Source organism: Artibeus jamaicensis, unplaced genomic scaffold (genome assembly GCF_021234435.1).
Source record: "Artibeus jamaicensis isolate MK-2021 breed Jamaican fruit bat unplaced genomic scaffold, CSHL_Jam_final contig_1127, whole genome shotgun sequence".
In the NCBI taxonomy this organism is placed as follows: Eukaryota; Metazoa; Chordata; class Mammalia; order Chiroptera; family Phyllostomidae; genus Artibeus; species Artibeus jamaicensis.
In genome coordinates, this window is record NW_026521219.1 from 3,403,588 (window position 1) to 3,421,604 (window position 18,017).

An 18,017-nucleotide genomic window follows, 5' to 3' on the forward strand; every position below is an offset into this window, starting at 1 on the left:
AATGAACGGTTGAAACAAACTTTCAAAAAGGCACTGCACAGTAGTGCTTTCTTTTTACTTTAATGAATGCAGGGCGCTGTTCAAACTCAAACTTCCTTGTTTTCCACCGCACAGCCTGAAGCGAGGCTTTCAATCAGTTCACCCCTCCCCGATCCTGCCAGCTGGCACTAGGCACAAAGTCCTGCTCTCCCTCTGCCATGGCCCACCCTGGAAGAGGACACACTTGGAATCTAAGTGTGAGTCACCTGGGCCTTTCCAGAAGGAAACGCCCACATGGCCACAGGGCTTGCTAGGGGAAAGTGACTTTTTAGTGTAATATGGATGTTAATTTTTGAAAGGCAGGATATTATTTTAAAAATGCCATCCCCGATCACTTAATAACAAAAATCATTAAAATATTACCAAAAAATCTGCTCAAGCCTACATTCTGTTCTAACCCCTGAATGCTACCTCCACTTTGCCAGCACCAAGAATAAGAAAGCAACTTCAGCTGATTTAAAACACTCTGCTGGCACACTCTGTTGTGTGAGGCCAACTAATTTACATAAGTTATTCAGTGCTTTAATACAGACCAAATATAGTTCATTCCTACCTAAGTTCCTCCAAAACCACTGTGTTGTCATACGGTCCAACCACTAACTCCCCCAGTGTTCTTTCTTCCCCTGTAGGGTGGAACGTGACTTTGTAACCTTTCACCTCCCCAGGCGCAGGCTCCCAAGTCACTCGGAAGCTAGACATGGTTGAGTCAGAGGTTCTGAGGTTTCTGGGTGACTTAAATCGAGAAGCTGTAAAGATAACAAGATTTCAAAATATTATCCATAAGACTAGGCTTTGGGGTTCTATATTAGCCTCTACAATAGTAAATCGAATTGGAAACATCTAAGTGACATACACAAGAATCATCACAACCATAACACTTCAAAACATATACTTTATAAGAAAGGTAAGTCTGATAGCACCAGATACAATACGCAATAAAAATGCTGATTAACAAAGTGCTACCCAAGTGAACGTATAAATAATTCTCACAATTCAGAAGAGTAGGTTAGCATTAGAACATTAATATATAGAATCATTTTACCAGGCATTGGATTGGTAAAAATAACATACTAATCCTGTCAAATTATTCTAATTTAATTTATTACGGAATTAATTTTAGACATTTACAAGTAAAATAGATGTATAAAGTTTTCCTTGAAATACGACATACTTTCCAAAAGAGTTATCATTTTGTACCTGTCGTTCCTGATCCTTGCCTAAGCTTCCCTTCTCCTGTCTTGTAAATCGGGAGAACTGTGATGTCATATGTGGTCTGGGGTTTAAGTCTCTTTAACACTGTCGAGGTGACTGTGGGTGGCACTTTGGCAACCATCTGTCTTCCTCCCCCACGGGGGCGATACACAACACGGTAGTTGACAACTTTCCCAGGTGCTGGTTTCCAGGTAACTCTCATTGTGTTTTCTGTTTCTTCATCCACTTTCAAGGTTTTCGAATCTTGGGATACTGTGAGATTAAAAAAAAAAAAAAAAAAAGATGACAGTGTGTACCATGTTGAAAGAAAATATATATGTCCACCTCCCCATTTATATGAAAATAAACTATCTGTGATTTCTTAAATATGTACATGTTCTCTTGCTTGGCATCCTGTCTCATAAATTCACTATAGCAGGTAAGCCTAATCTCAGTGAGATAACAATGAGATGTTCTTTTCTTTAATTGGCTAATAAATAAAAATGAATGTTCAGATTGCATGAATTTTTATCTGCATTTTAAAGGTCTTAATAAAGAAAATATCCATTTCTGAATTTGCAGAAAATTTGGCACTCATTTCTGAGCACCAACCTGCAAACCAACAGCTCGCTCATTCCATCCCGTCAGCTCACATGCCTGGATTGTGGGCTAGGTCCCTGGCTGGGGCCTATGAGAGGCAACCAATTGATGTATCTCTTGCACAACAATGTTTTTCTCCCTCCCTTATCTTTCTCCCTCCCTACCTTGGTATCTAAAAATAAATAAATAAAATCTTTTTTAAAAAGAATGAAAGGAAACATCCATTTTCAGAGATGACTTTAAAAAATTTTTATTATATTTCCACCTGTAAAGAATTCCTGTAACAAGCATGCTGTAGGAAATAGTAAAAATCATGAATGCAGGGTCAGAAATATTACTTGTGTCTTTTCAGAAAAGGTGCAACCCACAAAAGACTAACCAGAATGAGTAGAGTTAACACAATTCTTTGTGACTGTCACCATATGTCAGACTACGAGCACAAAGGAATAGGAAACTCTAACACATAAAAATATCTCAATAGCTCTAAAGATAAACTAGTAAACACTGAGTGTTTTAGGAAGCACTATATATAAAAAGTGTTTAATATATAATTATTATTAAGTTATCTTTTAATATTTTATAATTAATAATAATCACATCAGAAACAGGTCATCAAACACCCACAAATAGCCAACACACCCCTAGATAATCAGAGTTTATAAGCAGGATCACTTCATTCATTTAATAACCTTAGTAATTCAAAAGGCATAAGCATTTTCTATAGAAAGAATCTAAAGCTTAAAGAAACACTGCAAAAAATCTTTCTTAATTCTAAGAGAAACATTCACATTCAAATAGACAAAAACCACTTGAAAGAACTAAAAATCTGAAAAAAAACCCTAAAATATACATATATACGGAAAAACATTTTTCAGACAGTGGACATCAGGAAGCACGGGACAGTGATCCCTGAGAAATGAGAAGTGAATGAGAGTTTACTGTATGATTGCCCTAGCATATTACTTAGAAAGAATTTGCAGCCCCATTACAGGAAGAGCCTAGTGGTTCCTTTAATTCAGGAGATAGTTTTGCAAACTTGGAGAGGCCCAGGCCCTTAAAACTTGCAGAGCAGATTACTATAGAGGAGATGATGCTAAAGACAAAAACCTCCAAAAATCTGAAAAAGATCCTCCTTGAGTCTTCAACCCAGTACTAATCAGTGCTGATGTATGAGAAAGAACCACCCAGAAAGAACAGGGGTAACAATTCCTAGAGTTCCCACAGAGCCAGAAATGCTCCTCTAACCAGAGCAGAAAAATGTGAAATTCTTGGAATATCATGTGTAGTATTCCAGAGGTTCTTGCCTCAATAATGGGGCAAAATTAGCCCTACACTAAAGGTTTATCTGGTCTATCTCTAACAAAAAACAAAGCTTCTAAAAGATCAACTATATCCAGAATAAAATGTAAGGATGTTTATAAGAATATAAAAATATCTAGCACCCAAAAAAAGTAAAATTCACAATGTCTAGCATCAAATAAAACTTACCAGGCATGCAAAGAAAAAATATGACACATGTTATGGACTGAACAGTTGTGCCTCCCCAAAATTTATATGTGAAAGCCATAACCTCCAATGTGATGGTGTTTGGAGGTGAAACCTTTGGGTAATTAGGGATGAATAAGGTCATAACAGTAGGGCCCTAATCTGATGGGAATGGAATCCTTGTAAGAGAAAGAGGAGACACTGGAGCTCGTGTGCTCCCGCTCTCTCTCCCTCCCCCTCAACCATGTGCACAGACCAAAAAAAAAACCCAAAAGGGCCATATATGAACATAGCAAGAAGATGGCCATCTTCAAGCCAGGAAGAGACCTCTCACCAGAAATCAAATTCTGCTGGGATGGGAGAAATAGACAGAAAACTGTACTTGAAAAATAAGTAAATAAAATTTTTAAAAAATAAAAAATAAACACATAAAAAATTTTTTTAAAGAAATCAAATTCTGACAAAACTTTGATCTTGGAACTGTGAAAAAATGCATTTCTTTTGCTTAATCCAACAGTTGATGATATTTTGGAGCTAAAAAAATGCATAATAAGAACAAAAATCAATCAATAGAAACAGAACTAGAAATGACATATATGACCAAAGTATTCAAAAGGGATGTTAAAACAGCTATTATAACTATATTTCATATATTAATGATAGAAAAATATTAAGCATACTAAATAAAGACATAGAACATAAGAAAGAGACTCAAACAAAACTCCTATAGGTGGAAAATACATAGGATGACATTAACAGCAGAATAAATATCGCAGAAACAAGATGAGTGAACTTAATAACATGGTAATAGAAAGTATCCAAATGTAATACAAGAAAATGTAAAAAAGATTTTAAGACAAAATGGCACAACAGTAAGCTGTGTGATAACTTCAAGCAGACTAATGCATGAATAATTGGAGTACCTAAAGAGAATAGGGGTGTAATAAATAAAGTATTTGGAGATATGATGGACTAAATATTTTCAAATTTTATAAAACTGTAAGTCCACAGATCCAAATAACTCAATGAACCCTAGGCAAAAAATTATGAAGAAAATGATACTAAGGCCCATTATAAGCAAATTGCTTAAAATCAATGGTAAAAAAATCTTAAATACAGCCATATAAACAAAAGATATATTATATATACAGGATAAAGGAAATTCAAGAGATGGCTATGGGTTTTGTTTCTGAAAGATGAAAAAGTATAAATTCAAGTGAGAGTAAATTCATTGCAATTTTTTTTGTTTTAGGGTTTAAAGTTACTAAGAGAATTCTCAGCTCAGCCTATTACTGTCTGGAAGTATTAAAATTTATTAACATTAATCCTCAATTATCTATTTTATTTCCAGGTAAGTAAACTATTAAAAGAAAAACGTGTATTTTCAAACAAAAATATGTGAAGACCTTACATGGGCTTTGAAAACAGTATGGAAAAAATGGTCTATATAAGAACAATCTATTTGAGTTATTACAAATTTTCACAAATAATTTGATGTGTATCCAACACTTTTCTAAAAGGGTTGTGCTAAAATATGTTTTCTGACCTCTTATTTCTAGCTTAAATTTTTATTCAGAACACAATATTTTTACAAAAAATTCTCAGACAAATTTTACATAGTTCAGAATTGAGGGAAATGAACTTTTAAATCTTATAAGTATTAGTCTAAAAAGAAACCTATGTCCCCCCAAAAATGAAATCCCAAACTCTAAAATATTTCCTAAATGAAATATGTGAATAACAGTCAAATGTTGTACTTCACACCTTGAAATGCTTCGAAGATCTTAATTATATTCCTACCTTTTAATGAACTCTTTATAATAAAGGAATTAAACAGAGTACAATGTACTTCATCCTAGTTTTAATAGAAAACTCTGGATTTTAGGGAGAAATTTAAAAAGTTTTGTTGGCATCCCCAAAAGGCTAATGTTTTACTTCATCGGCAGGTATGCCACGTGATATAAAATTCTGCAACACTGTCAGCTCTTTTCATGTGTTAGTGCCTCTCAGAAGGAGATTTCCCACAGTGGCTGTGCTCTGCTAACCCAGCTGCTGGTAATGACAGAGCCAACGGAAAGCCTCCCACCCACTAGCTTCTGGACGCAATTCCCCATTCTCATTCTATCCGCAGCAGCACGCCATGTCCCTGAGTCGAAAGCAATCCTAACATTACTTCCAAAATGTCCCCTTAGAAGACGATTAGAAACTCCATGAGCATGACCTACTGACTGCCCAGGTATCCACTTGTAGGGCTTCATCCACCACCTAAAACCACACCTGGCTCAGATTTGTCAAAGAGCTTCCTGAACTGCTTTACTTTCCACACAGACAGCAAAGTAAAACAACAACAAAATGCTAGGAGAACAAATGAAAATGCCCAGCTTCTTTCATATGTGCTCAGACATGTGAGCGGTTTGCATGTACACTACAAAATATGTGTTTCACACCTGCCTAGTCTGCTCTTCAGTTCAAAAGAGATCTTTCTCTTCCCTCACCTTTAAATCAATCGATTAGCCAAGAAAAACTGAAATTTTCTTAGATGCTCACTTTCTTGGAGGTGAAAGGTGATTTAGGACTTCTGTTACCACATTTGCTTTTTGCTAAACTATGTTCCTTGTTGAGATTTTCAGTCTAACTAAAAACTGAAAACTCCGTCTTTTGGGACAAAGGCACAGTAGAGGAGAGGTTTTTTGGTTTTTTTAAATTTTCCTCCCTCTAAATACATCTACTTGAATAACTTCTCATCCACATGAATTGTATTTTTATTACTACAGATAAATTTAGCTTTATGTGTCATATCTGGACTAAGTTTACAATATGACTTCTCCTTACAACAAATGAATTTCTTCTAGAAATAGAAATGAATTTCTGCCAGTTCTTATCAGCCAATATATTCAAACACAAGATTTCATTTACTACTATGTAAACCAATCATGTGAATATCTGAGAAATACAGTTGTCTATTTAAATTTTCTAAAAGGAGTTTGATTTTTTAAATATTATTAATTTTGACACAAATTTAAGGTTAGACATAGCCAACTGGTCTGCCAGTGATTAAAAAAAGAAAAAATGATTTCTTCAGACAACTCAAACCGAAAGATTTCTATTTAAGAATAACTTTAAAATCAAGATACAAGACTTAATTGAAATTGCTCTTAGCCAGAAAAAAAACATCCCATTTCTCTACTTCTTTCTAATAAAGAGAAATGCAAGAATTTCCTATCATTTCTTCTTATTCTAAAATTTTCCCAAAACAAAAGAAATAAACTTTTCTCCAATAAATTTTGAGAAATGCCCATGACTAACAAATGACTCTTTAGGAAAGAGAATTAAGAAATGTGAATACATATTTTACCAGCCAGCTGATAATAAATGATGGTAAATCATTCAAAATTATTCGTAAGAAAGAATACTAACGAGATCAGGGTAAATCGAAGCTGCCAGACAACTAAGTGGACTACTGATTTAACCTTACTGACTACAGTAGAAATGAAGTAAAGAATCTAGCATTTTTCTGGGGTGTGTACTAACCACAGTCTCAATAGCTACTATCATTTCCCAATCGTCTCTAGTGGCCAGGCACTTTGCTTGGTGCTGTGCATATTACTGTTTCATTCAATTCTCTGGACAACTCTTAAGAGACCATATTCTACAGATTGGAACATTGAAGCTCGAAGAAGATTAAGTAACTTGCCCAAGGTCATAGAGCTATAAATGTGTTCAAATTCTTTTTGTCTCCATAGCGCCTGCTCTTTTTACTAGTTGAATTTATCTAGCTGATCATTCCACCAGGAGAGAGAAAGGAGAGAAGGCTGGGGGTGGGAAGAAAGAAATATGGGTAGTTAGAAGAAATTCAATATTTCAAAGTTTTATATAAATTTTCAATATTAAATACACCTGAATTTAAACCACATCCCTTTATTTTAATATTTACTGATTTTAGAGAGGAAGGGAGAGATAAAGAGAAACATCGATGTGAGAGAGAAAATCTATTGGTTGCCTCCCATATGCGCCCCGGGATTGTAACCTAGGTATGTATGTGCCCTGACCAGCTATCAAATCCCCAGCCTTTTGGTGTATGAAATTACACACCAACCCACTGAGTTACACTGGCCAGGGCTAAACCATGTTCTTTTTTAATTATTTTATTTATTTTTAGAGAGAGGGGAGGGAGAGAAACATCAGCGTGTGGTTGCCTCTTGTGTGCTCCCTACTGGGGACCCGACCTGCTACCCAAGCATATGCTCTGATTGGGAATTGAACCTGCAATCCTTTGTTTCACAGTCCAGCACTCAATCCACTGAGCCATGCCAGCCAGGGCTAACCCATGTCCTTTAAAGCCCTAATTGCTTAGTTTTCAATGATAATACAAAGAAAAAAATGCAAGTGACTCAACGTCATGTTGCTTGAGCTGGTAGCTATTAGGTAGCACCAACACACACACATAAATATTTTGTGATGTTACCTACATTCAGTTGTGGCTTCTCCATTCAAAGGTTCTCCTTCTCCACTGCTGTAAACTGCAAATACCGAAAGTTTGTATTTGGTCTCTGGCTGCAGATTTTCTATCACAGTATGAATTGCATCTTCAGGAACCCTTTTCTCTCCAGCTTCAACATCATCATAAAGTGATTTCCATGAGACCCTGTAACCGCGAACCATTCCTGGAGCGGATGTCCAATAAGCCCCAATGGATGTGTCAGTGATGTCCTTGGTGATCAAATCCCGAGGTGAACCGCGTTCTAGAACAGAAATTCAAGGGGAATCATTTTTAATGGCTACTAGACATGTAAATATTCCTTCATCCTAATAGAGACATCCTAACTTGCTGAACTCTGAAGTTGCTTTTCCCCTTTCTGAGCCAACTGTCTTGTTCGGTCAGTGGGACAGACTGATGGAATAAAACTTTAGAATTATATCTGATTCCCACCTATCAGCCCCACCCCATCTGTCCAGTCAGAAAATAAGATCTTTCAGGACAAGAATGACATCCAAATATGGAGTATATGCCTAACAGAATGTTTTTCAAAGGAAAACTGCATCTAGATTCCAAAATCTTGCCACATTTTAGTCCACTTTATGACATAGCCCTTTGTTTACAAAGATCTTTATTTCTTTACCATCATCTTTTCCTCTCTGATCCAATTTAAATAAGCTCAGTTTCAATGTATGATTTACAATAACTTCAACCATTTTATATCACCTACAAATTTTAATTCCAACAATCATTTTTGGTGGAAACTATTTGTTCAGGCAGTTAAAAAAGTAAAAGTGCAAACTTTCAATACAGCTTACCCCTAATGAAACTAAAAACCACCAATTCTTCTGGAAAACCTCAAAGCATTAGTCATCAAAATAAAACACACCACTTGTTCTCGCTGATCGAAAATGTCTGCTACTAAATTTTGGTTCTTTCATTAAAAAAAATACAACCCAAATGGAAAAATATGGAAACCTCAACTTAATAGGAGGCACAGATGTCGTCCAATAAAACCCTCACTTTCCATAATTTAAATGTAAGTTAAATATACAGGTCACTTTATATTGGCTACCTTTACTAGGGTTCGTGCCACAGTATGACATAAACATAAAACTATCTGCTTCTACAGCATACATTTTACCAATAATTGTATATTCCAGAAAATGATATGTGATGTTGTTACAAGAATTTTGAAGGCTATTATTTTACTTCAACCAAAGAATAAAAGTGAATACATCAAAAATATACTTAAACAATTAAGTTTCAACACAAAAAGCAAAGATAACAATGAATGAAAAAGAAATCTAGATGAACAAAAACCTATCATATATGGTACATTTTAGAGGGGAAAATAAACAAAACAGAAGCTGGGCATCCTACCAGACCCCAAGTGCAACTGGAAAATTCTAACTCCTTTCTAAATAACTTTAACGGCTGACAAAACATTTCATCTCTAGAGGGAAATTAGTTACATATTTCACTTTAAGCAAGAATACTTATTTTCAAGAACATGCTGACTTCTTTCCCCTCAGTACTTGAGGATAATTTCATCTAAAAGTCTTCTTTACCTTTATTTGCTAGTTAAATGACCATGCACCTTTATATTTTCTCTACTTCCAGGCATATAAACAAACTTTTTCTTTAGTTTGGTTTAGTTCAGGTGTTTTTGGTTTGCTTGCTTGTTTTTTTAATCATTGCTATCCCCACAACTCTAAGCTTACATGTGCAGCATATGTTTGTTGATGTACAGCCTCTTTTCATGTGTGTCTCTCCTCCTAAATTTGCTAAATTGTGTTAGGGACAGCCGTTGTAAAATAATTGTACTTATGATTGATTCTGACTTTAAATGAGCTAAAAACTGCATTAATAACCTCGCCAAAATATACCTAACACAAAGTTAGTAGACTGTGGGAGTTACCTTCCAAATTAACACTGGAGTTATTCACAAACAATGATTTTAGCTTCCAGTCTTCCCAAAGATTGTGCTTCTCAGCCTATTTTTCTCCCTACTTTCTACAGCACTGCATTTGTGACATTTCCATGACAACAGACATCAACTCCACAAACACAGGCTAATGATTTCACTGTGAGAAAATAATAAAAAGAGAATTGTGTTTGAAGCAAAAATACATTCACAAAGGCATTTCTGAGCTACCAACAAAAGGAGCCTCAATCACTAACCATGTATTCCCATGGATTTTAATCAACTGTTTTAACACTGTCAAGCCCTGAAGGCTAGAAAAAAATACTAGCAAAATTACAATAAAGACTTTTGCAAGATTTAATTCATGTCCTGAAAAGAATCTGTAAAAGTACTTTTTAAAATATAAATGAGATATTAACTAGAAGATACTCCCGAGTTCTAATTAATGGCTAACAGCACTAAGTCGAGTGAACGCTAAGTTCTCAATTACAGAAACAATCCTCAAAAAAAATTATGGTTTCTGCATGTGTCACATCAGGTGTTATTTGCAGGCAATGGCATTGCGACATTCTGTTAGTGACAAAAAAATATGGAATTCAAGGGAAGAAGAGAGACGACTCAATCCAATGGCGAAGATTGAAAAAATAAACCACTTCAATGAGCTTCTTATATGTCAGACAGTTTGATAAGAATACTGATAAATATGAAGTTTATATTATTGTCAAACACACAGATATACTTATTTTCTGAAAAAGACAGGAGGGTTAGGTATTCCAGCTGCTACATGTCACCCAAGAATGGTGAGAATATGATATACTCATGACAGTAAAGCTTATCAGACCTATAACCCTTGAAATTTTTTAAAATGGAATTTTGGCTGGGCAAAATATCAGATTACAAAAAAAAGAAACAATCGGACTGCACCCTATGATTTAATTGGCAGGCTGCCAAGTGGCCACGCAGGTTTTGAAACAAGATGTGCAACCAGCGGAGCAGCCCACCAGCCAAGCATCCCACCAGCAGGCTATGTCACATCCTGGGGCTCTGGGGTCCAGACCTAGTCGGGTACACAGAATCTCCTGGAGAGTCAAAGACTAGGCCGTGCCCAAATCAATTAAACTGGAATATCTGGAGATATGCCTAAGTCCTGATGCTTTCTAAATCTCCTCTGATTCTAATTCCTCTACTACTCTTTATTTTTTTCCCATTTCTTCCTTTTTCCTTCTTACTGCTATTCTTCTATGGGGCCTAGAGAGACACATATTTGGAAGGTATGCTTAATCAGTGTGGCAAGGAACCCTCACACTTGCCTTCACTTGGCAATGAGGTGCCATCGAAATAAATACATGCGTAGTAAAAGTGAAGCTGGTCAAACTTGTTGGACATGGTGATGCTGTGTAGGACTGCTTGATGGTTTATTGTATGGGTCTGTGGCCATGCACAGCAAACCATCCTTTAGGTAGTGAAAAAGGCTACATACTGACCCTCAGAGAATTAAGAAGTTGACCAAAGTTTCTCATCACATCCTTTCCATCCGAAACACAGGTGGGATGCTCACCACTATCTCCTCTCCTCCATCATGTTACAAAAGGAAATGGTTCTCAATATAAAAGGTGGGGCAAAAGTATGTTTACAGTGTGAGTACACAAAACGCACAGTTTCTTCTTGCATTATTATTTATCAGTTATTGTATTATTTCCCATACAAACACTGGTAAAACCTACTTTTGCCCCACCCTGTATGCTTCTTAGTGAAAAGTTCACATTTTCCTATGAATGAGGTTCAATCCAAGTATCACCCAGCAAGGCATTTGGTTTGGTCTAATATATTGAATTACAGGTTTTGTCCCCAATTCAGGAAATTCCAGACATCAAAACTATGGGAAGAGATTATTTGTCTTGGTTTCATTAGAATGAGTTTGGGAGGGAGACTCTTTTTACAGTATCTAGGATGGAAGAGAAAAGAGAGAGAAGAAAGGAAAGATGTCATAAGACAAGCCTGTAGCCTCTCTCCAGGAAAGACTGCTGTCCCTCAGAAGGGAAGGCAATGGTGGCAGCCCCAGCAGACCGTCTGCCACTGTGTCACTGCTTGTCCCCAAACCTGGGTCAGCTTCCACTCCAGCAAGGCCCCCTCCCTCCCTGAGTGCCTGCGCTCCCTCTCCCCCAAGACTTACAAATGTGTGTTTTATGATGCTTTGACTTATTCAAGCTTTCTAACGAAGCGATTTTGTTTTCAATAATAATTTGATCTCATGATTCTGGACTATATGCCAGTGCTCAGGATATTGCTTTTACCTCTAATAACAGAATTTCTGGCAATCATTTCAAAGCAGTCATCTTCTACACTGATGCTGTGCCTTCGTCTTTATTCCTTTGATTTCTTCTCAATAGTTTTCCTTTCTATCCCATTCTCCTCAGCATAGTACCAGTATAGGAATAAGGAATAACAATTCTTTTAATCATAAATTTAAACATACAAAATTCATCAGTTTTTTAAATTTTGGTACTCAGCATTTCCACTGTGATTATAAAGAGTATTAACAGGAGATCAAAAGGCATTCTTCTCGTGCCTGCTTGCCTGCACCCCCATGCTCTGCTGTGGGAAGTAATTTAGACAGGTGCATTTCTCATGATTTGAACATCCACAGGGGTTGATTTCCACTTTTTTCCACACACGAGGCCAAAGAACCAATGCCTGAATTCAGTAATTTTCCTACGTTTCCTTAGCCCTTTTCCATTTGCTTTCTGAAAAGCAAATCATCATCCAATTCAAATATAATTATAATACAAATTAGCCAATGATGATAACTGAAAAATTAATCATAATGAAATGAAACTGTATTTCATCTTATAGATTGTTCCAGCCAGCTTTCATTGAGTTTCACATACCACTTTCAAAAATAGAAGTTAAATTGAAAATGTAATGTAAACCCTCTTCTAAATCAATTTGTCTTTTCCGTTAGGGTTTAACTCAAAAGTCATCCAACTTTCCATAGCAGAATACAGAAGACCTGCCTCTGGATAGCGCTCACGTGGAAACACATTTGATTTACAAGCAATGAATTAGAGCCACCATTCAAAAGGACAAAGTTCACTATTGATAAGTGAACCTCATTACTTTGAGTAATGCGTAGTTCTTAAAAACCTCTTAACAATTAAATCACCCTTCAACTTCAAAGAGTGACATTTCTTCCACAATTGTTTCCTCTCCCATTTGCTTTAGATTTTTCTCTGATGAGCCATTAATCTGCAGGGAAGGCAATATGAATAACTGTTTGGTGAGTGTGCTAGTTCCCTGGAAACAGCAGAGCAGCTGTACCCAGAATGTATGATTTTTTCCAGTTATGAGCCAGCAGTAAGTCTAGGAAAACAGAGGTCTTGTTTAGACCGTCGTGGAGAGGCCCCATTACTACTCAACATCATGCAGAGGAATTCCGTGATGTGTTAAAAACCTCATTGTGACAAAATGTCAGCTGAGTTAGCATGGTGTAGTGTGCAGGAAGCCATTCATGTCTAGGAGGACATTGGCAGGTTGCTATAGCAACTGAAACAAAGGATATTCTCAAAAGTCATCTTTTCCAAAGCCAGGAAGGAACACTGAAATTTTCATTCATGTGTGGTAAAACTCTAAATTAAAATGGGCATTATTCAGTTCGAGGTTTATAAGAACAAGTTTTCCTCTCTCTAAACACTAACAGTGACAAGTAAAAGTTCTACCAAACTTAAAGTACACTTAAATCTACAACAGTGTTTTAGTAAGTGTATTAAATCTACTTTAAGAACAACAGGAGGAGGAAAAAAACAATGTAAATCTAACCTAATGGTTTGTGTTCAGATTCCTCTGAAGTTTGGATATGAAAGAGTAATAAATTCTGCCTTTGTGATTCTATTTCATACAGTACTAGAGCCAACCATGAACTTCCCCAATGCCAATGCTAATAAATCTCTCTTCCAAGGACAGGGAAATTTTCTGATCATTGGCTGCATTTCAAGAAAGCACTAGGGAACAGACTTAAGTTAGTGATGGTTGTATACGATACTAAATATTTGTTTAATTCTTTCTGAATTGAATAGAATGCCCTTAAGGCAACTTATAAAATTTTCAACCTACAGAATGCTCTTGCCTGCTGAACCATGCCTCTGGATGGAAGGAACATTCCTTCAAGGTAGCCTCTTACCACCTCCTCTCCCAAGAGAAAAGCAGATTAGAAAAACAGCAGCCCTCAAAAGCAGTTGCCTGGCTTTGTTTCCGGGCTTTCCATCCCCTGCATTTACCATCATATCCTATTCCTGTATATGGTATGTGGATTTGGCTGAGTTAACACAATAAAATGAAATGGAATAACCAGGGACAAAAATCTTCTATTATTTTAATTTAGTCACAACTATGCTTTCACATATTTGTCAAGTTTACCACACATAATGCAATGGAATAAATATGTTAATAAAATCAGACTGGCAGCATTTAATGTAATCCTTCACAATGGTAAAAAGCTTGGTATAAATGAAAAAATTTATTTTGACAATTAAGTTATGAATTAACTGTATTTTTAAAGAAAACTTGTACATCACCTAGCATGTCTTGTCAGGAAATAAAAAAGAGTAATTTTTAAATGTATTTTAGTACTCATGTATCTCCCTTACACAAGATAAGTTTTTATCAAATAGGCGCGCGAGCATACACACGTATGTACACACAGGTTGGTACATTTTCTATACCACTTCTGCAAAACTATAAAATTATACCATTTAACTATACTAAAAAAAAATTACAGCCCAGCAGACTGTGTTTGCTATTAAAGTAAAATGTATATTTTGTTTTCAGTTCGTTTACATATTAATCCTGGCAAAAATGCTATAATTTTTAGAATTAAGAATTTTGGTTGACTGTGAATATATTTTTAAGTAAGAAAAAGCAGAAGAATATCAGAAAGTTAAAAGTTACATGCAGCAAGAAAATTAAAGAACCTTGGAATAAACTTAACCAAGGAGGTAAAAGACCTGTACTCAGAAAACTACAGAATGCTAAAAAAGAAATTAAGGAAAACACAAATAAATGGAAGCAAATACTATTTGGATTCACAGATTGGAAGCAAATACTATTTGGATTCACAGATTGGAAGAATTAACATCATTAAAATGTCCACACTATCCAAAGCAATCTATAGATTCAATGCAATCCCTATCAAAACACAAAGGTCATATTCCACAGATATGCACATACTTCAAAAATTTATATGGAACCATAAATGACCATGAATAGCCTCAGCAATTCTGAGAAAGGAGAACAAAGTAGGAGGGATCACAGTACCTGATGTCAAACTATATTACAAGGCGACTGTAATCAAAACAGCCTGGTACTGTCATAAGAACAGACACATGGATCAATGGAACAGAATCAAGAACCCCAAAATAAACAGAAGTCTCTGTGGTCAAATAACATTCAAGAAAGGGGGAAGGGGCATACAATGGAGTAAAAATAACCTTCTTAATAAATGGTGCTGGGAAATCTGGACAGGTACATGCAACAGAATGAAACTAGACCGCCAACTTTTACCATACACCAAAATTAACTCAATGGATAAAAGACTTAAATATAAGTCATGACACCATAAAAGTCCTAGAGGAGAACATAGGTAATAAAATGTCAGCTACCCCACACCAATATTCACCGATATATCTCCTAGGGCTAGGGATATAAAGGAAAGAATAAACAAATGGGACTCCAACAAATTAAAGAACTTCTGCACAGCTAAAGAAAACATCACCAAAATAAAAAGGAAACTGACTGTATGGGTGAACATATTTGCCAGTGCTATGTTGGACAAGGGTTTGATCTCCAAAATATATAAAGAACCTACATAACTCCACTCCAGAAAGACAAATAATCTAATTTAAAAAATGGGCAAAGGACCTATACAGACACTTCTCCAAGGAGGACATGCAGAGGGCTCATATGCGTATGAAAGGACGCTCAGCATACTAGACATCAGAGAGATGCAAATTAAAACCACAGTGAGATACCACCACCAGTCAGAATGCCATTATTAACAAATCAACAAACAGGTGTTGGAAAGGCTGTAGAGAAAAAGGAACCCTAATGCAGACTGGTTCAACTGCTGTGGAAAACAGTATGGAATTTCCTCAAAAAACTAAAGTTGGGACTGCCTTTTTACTCAGCAATTCCACTGCTGGTATACCTTAAGAATCCTGAAACACCAATTCAAAAAGACCTATGCAGCCCGATGTTCATAGCAGCACAATTTACAATAGCCTAGTGCTGGAAACAGCCTAAGTGCCCATCAGTAAATGAATGGATCAAAAAACTATGGTATATTTACATAATGGAATTCTATGCAGCAGAAAGAGGGAGCTCCTACTCTTTGTGACAGCATGGAGGACTGGAAAATATTATGCTGAGTGAAATAAGTCAGGTGGTGAAAGACAAATACCATATGATCTCACCTTTAACAGGAACCTAAACAACAAAACAAACAAGTAAGCAAAATGAAGAGCCAGAGACATGGAAATAAAGAACAAACCAAAGGGGCAGGGGGAAGGAGACAACAGGGGAAAGAAGGGAAAGGGTCAAGTCAAGGAACATGTATAAAGGACCCATAGACAAGACAATGGGAGGAAGGATTGAAAGTGGAAGGTGGGAGTGGGTGGGGCAGGGGATAATAATGGGAGGAAAACAGGGACCACTATAATTGAACAACAATAAAATAATTAATAATTAAAAATAGAAAACAAATAAAAATCCTATAGATTGTTATCTATTTTGAAAACCTCTGGAAAGAGTTTGAGAAAGAGAATTTCAAAAAATCAAAAGGACAAACTTCTCATAAATTCTGGATGTTGCTCCAGATACAAAGATCACATGCTCTTGTGGTCTGGATTATGTCTATCTAATAAAGGCAAGTTCTATTTCTAACTCTTATTATTTTCAAAACTTTAGTATAGCCAATCATATTTGTGAAACATGAAAGTATTAGATATCAGGTCCAAAATTAATGTTATTACTTTTTTATAAAATTATATATATATATATATATATATACAGTATTTTATAGTTCCCAGAGAGTTTCACTTACATTCTCCCATTTGATCCCCACAGGTCTGGTAGGAAGGGGTAATAACGATCATTCCTTCTTTATAGATGTGTAAACTGAGGCTCACAAGGGTTAAGGAATTATTTCAAAGCCACAGGGCTGAGTAACCAAACCAGGACTCTTCTGGTCATCAGTATTTTATATACAAGTATTTCATATTTCATTTAAATCCAGTTCTAAAGATAAATTTTAGGGACTATTGAAATTAAACTCTTTATCACTATTACAGAGAGAATTTTGATTAAAATACTTTTGTTTACTTGTTTTTAATTCTTGATTAAGTCTTGAAGCTTTAACCAAAACTGCCTACTGTAGGCCTTGTCCCTGCTAATTAAAACATCTATGACCCTCCAAACTCCTGGATCCATCAAATTTGATGGTTATTTTGCCAAATATCATTGTGATTTCACATGACAAAGGATACTTCAGATTTGTTTTATTCCTATCGCCATTTTTAAATAAGTCATTTAAAAAGCAGTGATAACAAGAAGGAAAGCTATGCCTGATTTTCCATACAGGCCCCAACTATGGTGCTGACTCATCATGGTAACCATCCAATGATATTTCCTTCTAACATTGTATTCCACACTCACTGTGATTCAGTTAAACCTATACTTTTCTCTCTCCTACATGACTTACTTTGTAGTTGTGGTGAGTTAATGCTAAGGGGCTGTTAAATTTCAAGAGATCCTAAAAGATATGCTAAAGCCTGATGACAGTTTACTCTTAGGGAACCAAGGAAAGAGCTCCGGTCTTGTTGATGGTTCTTACTAAGTTCAATATTAACTTTGAACAAGCAACTGAATTTTAGAGGACATTTAGAAAACAATGAGAAACTCAGATTTTCAAATTCCTCAAATTATCACAAATGCTTTCCTGCATGGTGACTGAAAAGAGGCTGAGAGGCAGAAAAGGGTTCCTATCCACTTCTGGGTGAGAAGCAGCTGCGTGACCTTGGACCACCCAAACCCTCTCCACCCACAGATGTTTCCCAAGTCGCCTTCCTGCTCTGAGTGCCACACACGTATTCTGCATTTAACCGACCCATGGCATGACAGACACATTTCTAAGGCCTTATTAGGCTCAGCTCCCCAGTACACTTCTTCCTGACCAAGCTCAATTTTTTGGTTGTTTATATTCTACATCTCTGAATAAGAGGCAATTTTATGATTACTTATTATTCAATA

The 18,017-nt window shown here is 36.1% G+C and overlaps 1 protein-coding gene across 3 annotated transcripts in view; it reads right to left on the reverse strand.

Moving 5' to 3' along the window:
* Window positions 1–18,017, reverse strand: part of COL12A1 (collagen type XII alpha 1 chain) — a 116,029-nt gene that overhangs the window by 72,351 nt on the left and 25,661 nt on the right. For all 3 annotated transcript variants that reach the window (XM_053664059.1, XM_053664063.1, XM_053664067.1), the window contains exons 14-16: window positions 7,785–8,057; window positions 1,237–1,503; window positions 593–785 (exon numbers count right to left, since the gene is read on the reverse strand). In XM_053664059.1, the coding sequence (XP_053520034.1) occupies window positions 593–785; window positions 1,237–1,503; window positions 7,785–8,057 (733 nt within the window). The remainder of the gene's footprint in view (window positions 1–592; window positions 786–1,236; window positions 1,504–7,784; window positions 8,058–18,017) is intronic.